Source organism: Eurosta solidaginis, chromosome 1, assembly GCF_040869045.1.
Source record: "Eurosta solidaginis isolate ZX-2024a chromosome 1, ASM4086904v1, whole genome shotgun sequence".
NCBI classification, from domain to species: Eukaryota; Metazoa; Arthropoda; class Insecta; order Diptera; family Tephritidae; genus Eurosta; species Eurosta solidaginis.
This window is the reverse complement of record NC_090319.1, coordinates 22,591,005-22,605,185: the sequence shown is the minus strand read 5'-3', so window position 1 is coordinate 22,605,185 and position 14,181 is coordinate 22,591,005. Positions and strand designations below refer to the sequence as shown.

Genomic DNA, 14,181 nt, shown 5'->3' with positions numbered 1-14,181 from the left:
AATTGTACGATAATTTCGAGACTGGTATAGTGAAACCCGTCTGGACTCTTAAAGGATAGGTTAGGTTGAACTGACAGGTCAATAAACATCTCACATAGACTGAATGTATCCGTAGTGTTACCAGAATCCGTTTGACGACCAAACCGAAGATCTGGCTACTCTGCCGCCCCGAATAGCTGGAGCCTTGACCTGGCGAGCGCAGGACATGAACACAGAAGGTGCTCATCCGTTTCTTTCTGCAGCTCACACTTCCCACACTTGGTGTTACTGACGAGGCCTAACTTATAGAAGGCAGTGCCCAGTCAGTATGCCCATCGTGAGCCTTAAGTCTTCTCCCTTCACGAATATGAGCCCGTTTGTGAGTCTAATATTGTAGGCTTTGCACATGATCTTAGACATTTTGCAGCCCCGCGCTTTTGTCCAAGCCTTACCTGCTTGGTGGATCATATGACACTCCTGTCTCCTTTTAATTTTTCCCAATCGGATTGGGACATCTATCGTCGACTCAGCGAGTGTTGCACCCTTCTTTGCCAACTCATCTGTCTTCTCGTTACCTTCTAGCCTTTATGACCGGCAACCCAGTAATGATGTATGGTCCGGCCTAAGCGAAGTTTTTCCAATGCTTCTTTGCATTCCAATAGCATTCTTAAAGGATCCCTTCGGTATGTTATTCGGAATCATTTTGAGATCATTTCGGGACCGATTAGAAAGAATGTCAGGTTGACTTCGGTATAACTAAGGGATATTCTAACTACGGGAATTCGCTCTATTTCAGAACTATATTTCGATCGCCTTATATTTGTTTTTTACTTTTTTTTAATACATATTGATAACTTTTGCAGAGAAACTTAACGTGATCACTGGCTGTAGATAGTTTCGGAATAGTTGGCGGAGCCACGCACTCCAGGCAAGATCAAATTCAAATTCGTCATAACACGGGTTTATTGTGGAACAGATTAACAATGATATTTCCAGTGTAGCTTGATTTCGTCACTAGACAATGTCAATTTTTAAAGAAGTGAACAATTCCAGGGCACCTCCTTTTAGGAGAAATCCAGGTATGCTATATTTCCTAATTCGAGGCGGATTTGTAAAATGAGAATAGAAGTAGAGATTATATTCGAGTGGGAGGCGGAGTTGGACAGGAAAAATTAAAAATTTGAAAAATTTATGTCTTATGCCCGTATGAAAATGAGGAATAATGATTGGGCTGGGGAATGAGAATGGTAGTGGGATTGATATTAGTAGTGGGAATGGTAGTGAGAGTGGTGATGGGAGTGTGAGTAGGGGTGGAAGTGTAAGTGTGGAATGATAGTTGAAGTGCGAGTTTACTTCACATAAATATATTATTTTTATTTCTTGTTGGAAAAATATATTCTTTCGGCGTTTGTTCGGTGGCTTGTGAGATAAAGCACTCAAGCCTGAGGGTAACGACCATATTAAAAGTAACTTCTTTGGTAAAACTTTTTTTGAGTTTGTTATTATATGCCCCTTTCTTGAATTACAAGTAATGATAACATGCACACTTCATATTTACTGAATTAAATTCGAAAAAACATCATAACTTCCATATCAATAAGCTGCTCATAAATATTTATATCAATGCATGAGTCAAGTTGAACGATAAGATAGTGATAGTAAAAAAACATTGGCAAATTCAAATCAATAATTTTAGTTAAAAGCCTACAACAGTTTCTAATAACAGTTTGGGAATGTTGCTGGTAGAGGGAAAGCTCAAAAAAGCGCTGTGTTTTTGTTAAAATATTGCTAATATGTCTGTTCTACATTGCGATGTAATTTTGGATAACCAAAAAGCCATTTATGAGCCCGGTGATAAGCTAACGGGACGTGTCATACTAACGCTTGATGTACGATTGCTGCTCAAAGGTAATAATTTAATTAATGAGTCATTGTTACTGATAAACACAAAAAAATTACCAAATTTTTTAACCAACATGTCATTTAGCGATATTTTTGGAGTATAAAGGTTTTGCTGATGTCCAATGGCAGACGCTGAAAAAAACGAAAAAAAGTGTGAAGAAGAAAACCGAAGAAGGACATGAGCAAAGCTTGACCAACGCATCGCCTGGGCAACAACTTGAGGTTTATACGAATCGTGAAGACTTTCTATCAACGGTCAACTATTTCATGGGCTCTGAAGAAGGTTTGATCTTATAACTATTTAAATCAGAGATTGCAAATAACTGTTATAGGTCGGTCTTACTTTTGTTCAATTTGTTATATTTGATCTTATCTAGTTTTATTTTATCATATTCAATCTTATTTAATTAAATCTTATTTTAAGGTTATTTTATTTAATTAAATTTTTTGTTTTTTTTTTATTATATTTTATGTTTTTTTTAATATAATTTTTCATACTGTTTTATTTTATTTTGTTTCTTTATTTTACCTTATTTTAATTTATTTCAAAAAATTTTTTAATTTAATTTTTTTCCTTTTTATTTATTTCTTTCATTTTTGTGTTATCTTTATTTATTTTATTTTATTTTATTTTAATTTAATTTAGTTTTTTTTATTTTATTTCATTTTGTTTGATTTTATTTTGTTTTATTTTATTTTATTTTATTTAATTTTATTTTGTTTTATTTTATTTTATTTTTGTTTTTATTTTATTTTGTTTATTTGATTTGGTTTTATTTTATATTAATTTATTTTATTTTATATTGTTTCATTTTATTTTATTCTATTTTATTTTATTTTGTTTTATTTTATTTTTGTTTTAATTTTATTTTATTTATTTTATTTTATTTTATTTCATTTTATTTTGTTTTATTTAATTTGGTTTTATTTTATTTTAATTTATTTTCAACAATGATTTTCACCACGAAAATATAAAACTCAAAAATAATCATTAACAAGTAAGAACGGGACTGTCTTCGGCTGTGCCGAAGACTTCATACCTTTCATGAATGGGGCTGAACAATAATCTTATCCCGCTCGTAATCTCCGAATAATCGAAAGTATAAGATAAGAAATATATAGTCAACAGATCTACATACCTAAACGATTTTTAAGATAAATATAAAATAAAAAATAGGTAGGTACTTTGTGAGAGGATGCAAAGCTTCAGGTTTTTTGTGACCTGCATGTAAAAAGTATGACTACGAATCACGTATTTCAAAAATATATGACGTAAACGTAACTATTTGATGAAATTTAATGAATTTTGAAGCTTCTAGCCGTAAAAAAGGGGCAAAAATGAAAGTTTATATGAAGTATATAATATATATATCACCGATCTCTATGATTTTTCAGACAACAATATATGCTATATACGTAAGCATTTTGTGAAATTTGAAGCTTCTAGCTGTTAAAATGGGGCAGAAATTGCGCAAAGTTTCTTATCTCAAAAATCGGTTGTATGAGATATATACTATGTATACCACCGATCTCAATGATTTTTTCAGACATCAATATATGCTATACACGTAAGCATTTGGTGAAATTTGAAGCTTATAGCTGTTAAAATGGGGTAGAAATTGCGAAAAGTTTCTTATCTGAACAATCGGTTGTATGAGATATATACTATATATACAACCGATCTCTATGATTTTTTCAGACAACAATATATGCTATATACGTAAGCAATCAGTGAAATTTGAAGCTTATAGCTGTTAAAATGGGGTAGAAATTGCGAAAAGTTTCTTATCTGAACAATCGGTTGTATGAGATATATACTATATATACAACCGATCTCTATGATTTTTTCAGACAACAATATATGCTATATACGTAAGCAATCGGTGAAATTTGAAGCTTATAGCTGTTAAAATGGGGTAGAAATTGCGAAAAGTTTCTTATCTGAACAATCGGTTGTATGAGATATATACTATATATACAACCGATCTCTATGATTTTTTCAGACAACAATATATGCTATATACGTAAGCAATCAGTGAAATTTGAAGCTTATAGCTGTTAAAATGGGGTAGAAATTGCGAAAAGTTTCTTATCTGAACAATCGGTTGTATGAGATATATACTATATATATAACCGATCTCTATGATTTTTTCAGACAACAATATATGCTATATACGTAAGTACTCGATGAAATTTGAAGCTTCTAGCTGTTAAAATGGGGCTAAAATTTGCGAAAATATATATATATATAAACTGTATATATATACTATATATACCACCGTATATATACTATATATACCACCGATCTTTATGATTTTTTCAGACAACAATATATGCTATATACGTAAGCATTCGTTGAAATTTGAAGCCTCTAGCTCTTAAAATAGGGCATTAATTACGAAAAGTTCCTTATCTGAACAATCGGTTGTGGGGGATATATACTATATGTACGACCGATCTCATCAATCTTTTCAGGCAACAATATGTGCAACATACGAAAGTATATGGTGAAGTTTGAAGCTTCAATCTGTTAAATTGTGTAAGATATTACAAAAATCCTCTTTTTCTGAAAAATCGGTTGTATGGAGGATATATGCTATAGTGGTCCGATCCGGTCGGTTCCGACAAATGTCTAATCGGACACCCAAATACACCCGCTCACCAAATTTTATCAACATATCTCAAAAATTGAGGGACTAGTTTGCATACAAACAGACAGACGGACAGACGGACATGGCTAAATCAACTCAGCTCTTCAACCTGATTATTTCGGTATACTTAATGGTGGGTCTATCTATTTTCCTTTAAGGACTTACAATTTTCGGTTTCGTGACGAAATTAATATACCATTTCATTTTCATGAAAGGTATAAAAAGAGATTGTTGCAAGTAAACTTATATCTGCTGCGATCCTTGATTTAAATTATATATGCTCAACTCATTTTAATTTAACACCGTTTACACAGCTACACCCAGGATCATCGAACGTGGCACATACGTCTACCCATTTAGCGTAACTTTACCCGTATACTGTCCAACGAGCTTCGAAAGCCCCAACGCTCATGTACGCTATATGATTGAAGTCTTTATTGAGCACAAGAGTAAGCGTGAACTTCGTTATTCGCAAAAGTTAAATGTGGTAAAAGCATTGGATCTGCGACATGCAGCCCAGCTCTACGCACAATCTCGTGAAGTACACGTGGAAGAAAATGTGCTTTTGAAAATATTCAAAGAACCAATGCAAGTGCTTGTGACATTACAACAAAATGGATTTGTCCCTGGTGAATTGCTTTCTGCACACATCTCAATACATAATCCGCGAAAATTGAAGCTACACGAACTTCGCTATGAGCTGCTACGCATTTTACGCATTACCGCTTCACATGGACGTAAAAAAACTAAAACTAAATATTTTCAAACTCTGTTGGCGAAGTCGGTGCATAATTTATGTGGTACCCGTGAATTGTTGACGCAACATTTACAATTGCTCCGAATACCACAAACTGTACCAACCACTGATCCAGCTGACTGTCGGTGCTTACACATAAGCTATGAGTTGCTTGTGCGCTTGTGTACAGTGCATTCAAAACATTGGTTGGAAGCAAAAGTGCCAATTACTGTTGGTACAGTGCCGTTGCTGCAGACCGATGTAGTACAAATATTGCAGGAAGAGAGCTTCCAACAAAAGCTAACAATGCACGCGATGAATAACTTAAATACGAGTGGAAGCCTGATAGATTCAGCGATGGAAAGGCATAGTAATTTTGAAGGAGCCTCAGCTCCTGCGTCAGAAATACGCGAAAGTAGTATGTCGATGATATCTTTAGGTAAGTACATATTTGGCGACTGAATTCTTACAGAGATAAATTACGAAGTCATTCATGTTTATAATTGATACAACTTTGCGCAATTAGGGAGTCGAGTTCATTTTAACCATGGTATGGTTTGATATGACATGTGTATGTAAAATAGCTTTCCATAAGAACGAACGAAAAAAAACACACCCAAGACCGTCTGTCCCTGAAAATTTTCTCATGACCGGAGTTATCCGCTATATTATTACTCGATTAACCAAAGTAGCATTAGTAAAACAACGTTACCAAGATTTATGGGGGAATTTACCTCTTGTGACCCGAAACGCCCGAGGGAATATCACTTCTGATCTTGTTACATGCAAGCACTGGCTTAGTTTTGCCTACACCGTTAAGGTACTGGCGCGACCAACTCGAGAACGATTTGAGCATCGAGACACAGTACGTTTAGGTAAGTCCACATCGAACGTATAGTGGAAAACATCTACATAGCTGACTAGGGTTTAAAACCCAAACTCAGGGTAAGGTAGCCTGACTTAGCAATTAGATATCAAAAATCTGAATAATACAGCAAGAAGCGCTCGGAGAGGTAACAGGAGTATTAAGACCGTGTCCCGATAACGCACTATAAGTGATTTTTAACCAGTTTCCTCTGTCTGTTCATACAAGTGAAACTGCAACCTGTTCCGCAGTTAGGCTTTACAACTCACAATTATAATTGCTTTGGTGTCCGCTTCCCAGTATAATTTAAGATTACTACATGCTCAGTGATGAATTTTGGACACAAAATATAAGGTGCGTTTCCCACTAGAAATAACTGGAGAGCAGGCGCGGGGAGTGGAAATGTGGCGACTTCCCAATCCTCCCTCTCCGGAATCCTCCCTCTCCGCGCCCTTTCCGCTCACACATTCATACCTCAAGCCGCACGTGTGCTACTTGGTACAGAGTTGTTTGCTTCTTTCAGTGAAATAGACCTGCTATCTCAGAAACCAACCATCGAAAATATGGCTACAGCGACCGTGGTCCGATTGAGTTTGCAATTGTCGCAAGATACGGTATTCTTTTGCCTTTATTATTTTAACGAGTATGTTGAAAGTCGGAAAAAGGAAGTGCTGCAACACTTTGACGTGAGTAACGTTGTTAGTGAGATCCCTTTTTCTCCCTGCCTTAAACCTTTGTCTTGTCGATGCGACTTGCTTGCCGCAGTCGCACGTTCCTAAAAAGGACTTGGTTCAAAATAGTACTCGGTCCAAAATGTACCCGGTTGAAAATAAGTACCTAGATGAAAAGGTACCCGGTTTAAAAAAGACCTCGGTTTTAAAAAATAACACGGTTTGAAAAAGTACCCAGTTCCAAACAAGTACCCGTTTTAAAAAAGTCACGTGTTCTTAAAAAGCACCCTGTTCGGAAAATGTACCCGGTTCTTGAAACGAGCCCACTTCACACTTGGCCCTAAAAAGTACCCGGCTCCAAAAACGTATCCCTATCAAAAGGTAATCAAAAGGATTTCAAAAAGTACCCGGGTGAATAAGTATCCGTCTCTTAAAGAGTACCCAGTTCAAAAAAGAACTCGTTTCTAAAAAAGTACCCGGTTCTGAAGAAGTACCCGCTTAATAAAAACTAAATTATTCAAAAAAGTTACCGGTTCTTAAAAGTACCCGGTTCTAAAAAAGCACCCGCTTCTGGAAATGTTCCGAGTTTTAGTTCGATGTGATTTGAAAGTGTGTTAGTTAATTTTTTAAAATGATAATTAATTTATAGTCGCAATTCTATTCCTTTTTAAGATTCTTCTTCTCGCGAAGCAGAGTACACACCAAAAACAAAATTCGATGATGAAGCAAATAAGAGCAAATACAAATTGGATCAAACCAATTATAAACCAAGATATCTATATTATGATATGAACAACAAACCAAAAGAAAGTAATGAAAGCACAGATGCTATAAGTGAAGCAGACGGAGAAAGTGAAGAAAATGATAGATCAAAGTTGACTAATAGTGCCTATGCTGGAGTTCTACAACAATTAGCTAGCCAAATGCAAGCGCGCAAAACAACAAACAACAGCGAAGAATTAATAAAGTAACAACTTAAAAGGTATTAAGGAGACTTGGTGTGTGTATTAATTGAGAGAATTTTTTTATAAATTTATAAGAGCTTCATGTTGAGAAATAGGAATTATATACTACCATATAGAATTGTATGCTCTTAATCGTTTGTTCGTCATCTGTTTTCGACCAAACTATTTTGAAGCTAAGAACGAGATGCTCAACCAAAAATTACTAGTCATATCAAATACAAAATCGTTCACACCTAGTAATTTGGTTTTTGTTTTTTTTTTTTGTAAATGAGTAATAGAACTTGTAAGTTTTGTGTCTTCATGATATGCTTAAGCGGTCAGTTCGAAAACGCCTTATCTCAGAATTTGTTCGAAGATAACTCTATTCTAAATTTGTATTCAAAATTGCCTTATCTCAGAAACAAATGCCCCATCTCAACTAGAAATGTATTGCATTTATGCTGAGATTGGCCATTTATGAAATGGTTCTCATTTTCTAAACTTTGCTTAGATAGGGTAATATCTAAGCATGCCTGCGCACATATTCTAAAAAAACTGGCTCAATAAAAAAATGGTTCTGAAAATATTAGTGCTTAAAGAAATACCTGGCTTTAAATAACAAACTCATTACTTAAAAGGAATTGTTCCCAAAAAACGACGGATTCCAAAAACGTACCTAGTTGTCAAAAGTAACTGTTACTAAAGGAATAGTTTGCTCCAAAACTTTTCGAAAACACGCCGATAACAATTTGGTACCACTTCGATAACAAACCTTTAACTTCTTCTTTTCTATCAATAGTCGATACATTTTTGATAATAATGCACTCCCAACGCAAATGATCAAGCTTTTAATATTAACTCAATAACTTTCTGATAACAAATCGATAATTTTTTGAAAACATATTTTGAATCTTTCGATAGACAATCGATAACTTTTCAATAATAAATCGATAACTTTGTGATAACAACCCAATAACTCGTCAATAAAAAAACCGGTAACTTACCGACAGAAAATTTATAGCATATCGATAACCAACTCATTACATAAGCAAGTAATACTGGGAACCCCACTCTGCTGCAACTATATGAAGGATAATGAGGTGGAATCATCGATTCACTTTATGCGTGATTACCCGGCTTTTGCCAGAACTAGGCGCGGGTATTTTGGTCGCGAATCACTTGGATCTCCGGAGGATTTATCCATGGTTGAGATCGGCCTCATTACAAACTATACCGTTGCTACGCAACAATTCTCTAACTAGCTTTATCTACATCTTCGTTATTTTATGTGGTATCACATCGAACCTTCCTGCTGTTCAAGTGATCTTCCCCTAGAAAGAAAGCGACCACCAAACCTACCCTAACTTTACCACGTACGTTGTTTTTTTATTATGCTACATTGTCGTCACTACACTTACGCTTACATGATATATTCCCACGTATAGCATACCATTTCTAAAGTCTACACAGACATGTTGTTGTTGTTGTATTAGCGATAAAGATACACCCCGAAGGCTTTGGGGAGTGTTATCGATGTTGATGGTCCTTTGTCGAATATAGATACGGTACCTTCAGGTCACAAAGCATCATTAATGTACTAGCCCGATCATCTCGGATATGACTTATATGACCACATTAAACCTTCTCGACCATCTTGCCCTCCCCACCCCCTAGTTGCATGAAGAACTTGGGGTCGACAGAGCCTCGCCTGCGAAATATGTATATGATACATTCATCTTTGTAACTGGATTCCCCTTGGGTTGCGGAAGTTTCGAAGCTGTAAAGCTTTGTATTGCGCTTATCAACCCCTTGAATCCCACTACGCTGACATCTCGCAATACAACGTGGGAACAGAAGTGACTATCCAGATGTAATAACAATAACAATAAAACCAGGAAATTACAACGACATCTCCAAGACCTACAAATGAACCACAAGTACAAAACAACAGCATCGTAACGTTACATTAGCTCCAACAACAAAAAAAAAAGAGAAAAGACAAATTTTTTGCATAACAATACAGAACAAAGCAACTAGGCTAACATTTTTTTCTGTAGGAAAAAGAAACACAAATACCCCACGAATTAACAACTGCAACCAGGTTCGCTGCCTCGAGGCAGCTTGAGCGCCGACGATATGGCCATAGTAGTATAGCGTCATCAATCACAAGACGAACAGACTACCTGATTCCCTATCTGCGCTTCGAGGGAGACCTTAAGGCCACAATAGAGGTGGACGGTTGGCGCAAGGGTGCACAAATGGCGGACGAGGCGATACATGTGTACACAGATGGTTCCAAAGTAGTGGAAGGAGAAGGGTATGCGGTATACTGTGCTGATCCGGAAATAAGGAGATCCTACAGGCTGCCGGATTACTGTAGTGTTTTCTAAGCGGAAATATTAGCCGTAACCAAAGCAGTAGAAACCCTGGAAGAGAATAGCTTAAGCTGCAACCGTGTTAACTTTTATATTGACAGTCAAGCAGCAATTAAGGCAATAATCTCGCATAGCACAGCATCTAAATGCGTGCACTCTCTGGAGAGAATCGGGACAGGGAGAGGCATACATCTATATTGGGTCCCAGGGCATATGGGGATGAAAAAGCGGATGAACTATCTAAAAAGGGTGCATCCCTTGAAGCTTGCTCCGTAGACGTCCCAATTACACTGGGGGAGATTAAGCGAAGGCGAGAGGTGGACATGATCGACCAAGTGGGAAAGACGTGGGTTCAAGCGCGGGGCTGTAAAGTGTCGAAGATTATGTGTAGGTCTTACAACCTTGGACTAACAAAGTTGCTTCTATCATTAAAAAGAGAGGACTGTATACTCATGATGGGTATTCTGACTGGATACTGCCTTCTGGCGTCACATGCCTTTAAATTAGGCTTGGTCAGTGATAGCATATGTAGGAAGTGCGGGTTCGAGGAGGAAACAATCGAGCACGTTCTGTGCTCGTGCCCTGTACTTGCCAGGCTAAGACTCCAGCTATTAGAAGTGATACAGCTGTCAGATCTACAAGCAGCAAGTGGCTTAAGTTATAACATAGGTCCTGGTTTTTGATACGGTTTTTCAGTTAGGTCGTTAAAACAAACTTCTGGTAACACTACGGATTCAATCAGTCTATGTGAGGTCCTCATGGAACGGCCAGTTCAACCTAACCTGACACCACGAAAATGTATAGAAGACATTTTATGCACATCTCGTCAAAAAAAAAAAAAAAACAAGTAACGAGTGACGTCGGTTATTATATTTATCTTCTTTGGTTTCACTACAAATAGCATTTCATTTGGTGTCTTTATTCTGTTACTTGCTCAACTCTAAAACACGACGTAGAAGGTAGCAGAGCATACGGAATATATATTTTATTTTATTGTGCTACGGCTCTGCTCTAGTTCAGAGCAGTTGCAAAGCAAATTTTTCGTTACTACTGCTGCTCTGGAATGCAAACCCTGAATTTTCCTATCAGCGCACTCACGCATTTCACGCTTCACTGGTATTTTTTCTAGCTTTTTTTTTTGTTACGACAGCGCTCACGAAGCTGCTCGACATTCTTTATCGCACCGTTGGCTTTTCCAGAGCAGCATAAATCCTAGAATGCATGCAGCGGCAATACTAGTCTGTGAGAAATATAAAAAAAATAAGTGTAAGGCGCGATAACCTCCGAAGAGATCTAGGGCCGAGCTTCACTTCTAATTTGTGTCGTGCTCCTATTGATTTTTCCTACAAATCGGCCGGACGGGACCTACTTGTTTTATGCCGACTCCGAACGGCTTCTGCAAGGCAGAGGAGTTTTCACTGAGAGCTTTTCATAGCAGAAATACACCCGGAGCGCTTGCCAAACACTGCCGAGGGGCGAACCCGCTTAGAAAAATTTTCTTCTAATTGGAAAACCTTATTTCTAAAATTTTGATGTTGCTTTGCCCGGGGTGTGAACCCAGGGCATACGGTGTGGTAGGCGGAGCACGCTACCATCACACCACGGTGGCTGTGAGAAATATGGTGTGACTAAATTTAGAGCGATACTAGGGAGAAGCGAATGAAAGATGACGCTTCGGTCAAGAAAGTGTTTCTATCGGAACCCGCCTATGGAAACGGAGGTAGAGGGCGGCCCCACACTGCTGGAAGGACCTGGTGAGAAACGATTTTAACTCCCTTGGTGCGACCAATTGGCGCCGGTTTGCAGAGATAGTAAGTGACTGGCGCCCCTTGTTGGACGGCCATAACCGTTTTAACCGCTATGCGCCAATTAAGTAAGTAAGTGAGTAACTAGAGAGAAGTCTTGGTTTGGTACCTTCTATTCCTATCGAGTCCTTACCTATTACTTATCAGCTGTGTTAAAAATAATAATTATATTTAGCTTTATACATAATTAGTTCATACTACATAAATAAAACATACGACATATTTCAAAATTAAAGGAGGTTTTCACATCAAATGCAGAACTGCCAAACTTTCTCACAATTATCGGCGGCTCTTGCGTTTCGCTAGCTAAATTTAAAGAAGAGAAACAAAAACAATTACTTAGATTTATACAACTGGAAGCTATGTGAAGTATATGTAGCTTACAGGAGCAACTGATGGTGTTTGCTCATCTGCTGTACCGATTATAATTGGCACCATCAAATCGGTCATTGCATGCGAAACAGAATTTACGCGTATTTCCAAACGCAACTCATATTTAATCGATATAATATGTGCACCTTGTGTCGATGGTGGCAGTGGAGGTATGGTAAAACATTCTTCCATTATCTCTATTTCACCGGGTTTCACATTTATACGCCGCTCTACATCATCCAATTCATATGATATATAACGCGTGCGTCGCCTTGGTATTTCAGTTGTAAATTTATAGATCTGCATTAAATATGCGCCAATATTAATGCGAAATTTGCAACGTTTTGACATATTATCGAGCTCAATACTAAATTCGATCATATTTCCAGGCACGTAAGCGGCGCGTGATGCTTTCAGATTTACAGCCACAGGACCGGACGAACAAGGCCAACAACAGAAAAATATTTCATCGCTGGCTATTACTGGCAACTAGCGGAGCGGTGATAATGATGTTAAACAAAAAGTAGCGCTGAGTTAATTCAACTTACCGATGCATTTGGTACTTGATTTATATCGAATCTCTGCAGCACCATAATTTCGCTCGTAAATTTACGTTTGTGCTTATCTTCATATGCCACAATTAATTGTAATTCATAAAAGATGCGTCCAATATCTGTGGTACAAGTGGTCGGACATACATCGGCTACGTGAAAAAGGAAGGAATAATTATATATGCCTGCTGCAATATCGCCGCCCTGAAACACGATTATCTCATTTTCCATATACACTTCTTCGGCTGAATATATTTTGGGAAAACGCGCCATGGTGTCAACCCAACTAACGGTAGCCATGCCACGAAAATTTATGCGTATATCTGAAAAGAATTATAATTCCGTGAACATTGTATGCTCTTTCCTATTCATTTTACTTATACATTCTTATACCTTCCACTAGTTCTTCTTTTACGAAGTTCACTTCAACACTTCCAATAACTTTTTCGCCACAAACATAAACTGGCGTTTCGCGTTCATAAGAAAATTTGCATTTTGTAGGCATTTTGGGCAAATAAAATGCGTTGAACTGATACGAGAGCTGTTGGTTTTTTGTGTTGAATATCAAGAATTTTGAAATAATAAACTTTGTAGTGTAGAAAAGCAAAAAAATATTATATGCCCACAAGTAGCGTTGCCAAAAATAATTTATTTTTAAATACTTACACGCTTACTTACATCGACAAGACTGAGACTTTCATCCCACATGCGACATGTTGTCTTTAATTCGCATTAAATGCCTGTGTCATGGTAAAAGTGAGTGAGCTTAGGGCGATTATCCACACTTCCAGTCAGAGACATTTATGTCCATCGCGAGGGCAGTCTTGTTCTACTATATATTTTGTAGTCAGTCCTATTGAAGTACTTAACTTGAACTTGCGTAGAAGTGAGTATCAACTTTAATTACCTTCCAGAGACATCGATCTAAAATGTGGGTGTATGCAATAAAACAAAGGAAGCACTGAACCGCCTTCATCTTGGTACAACGTAAAAGGGCGCTGCGAGTAGCTTCAGATTACCGCAAGGTTTCCCCATAAGCTATCCTTTTCTTTGTGGGACCTGTACTGATATATCTTCTCACAGGCGCGAGAAGAATTGATCACACGCTAGCAACAACAGTGGAGTAGTGGTACTGCCGGGGATAGTGGACCAGGGAACTAGTTTACGAACAGAACACAAGAATTGTTAACCTCTCCTACCTGTGGCGAATCCTGTCTATTTACCAAGTGTGGCTCAGGGGACCCCAAGTTCCTCACGGAAGGAGGGCGTTGGATGGCATAAAAGGTGCAACGCGCACATATCAAAGTGTTCCTGAGATGACCGGTATTAT

At 37.4% G+C, this 14,181-nt stretch overlaps 2 protein-coding genes across 2 annotated transcripts; one reads left to right on the top strand and one right to left on the bottom strand.

Moving 5' to 3' along the window:
* The first annotated feature begins 1,703 nt into the window (after window positions 1-1,703).
* Window positions 1,704-8,005, top strand: LOC137250195 (arrestin domain-containing protein 17). The gene is made up of 4 exons (XM_067782603.1): window positions 1,704-1,887; window positions 1,967-2,164; window positions 4,847-5,707; window positions 7,477-8,005. Exons 1-4 carry the CDS (start codon window positions 1,773-1,775, stop codon window positions 7,773-7,775), a joined length of 1,473 nt encoding a protein of 490 aa, XP_067638704.1. The 5' UTR covers window positions 1,704-1,772; the 3' UTR covers window positions 7,776-8,005.
* A 4,094-nt stretch (window positions 8,006-12,099) lies between these two features.
* LOC137250250 (arrestin domain-containing protein 3-like) lies at window positions 12,100-13,593 on the bottom strand. Its single transcript, XM_067782725.1, has 4 exons — window positions 13,245-13,593; window positions 12,849-13,174; window positions 12,313-12,789; window positions 12,100-12,234 (listed from the first exon to the last, which is right to left on the bottom strand). The coding sequence occupies exons 1-4, from the start codon at window positions 13,354-13,356 to the stop codon at window positions 12,208-12,210; spliced, it is 942 nt and encodes a 313-aa protein (XP_067638826.1). The 5' UTR covers window positions 13,357-13,593; the 3' UTR covers window positions 12,100-12,207.
* Between the last annotated feature and the right edge of the window lie 588 nt (window positions 13,594-14,181).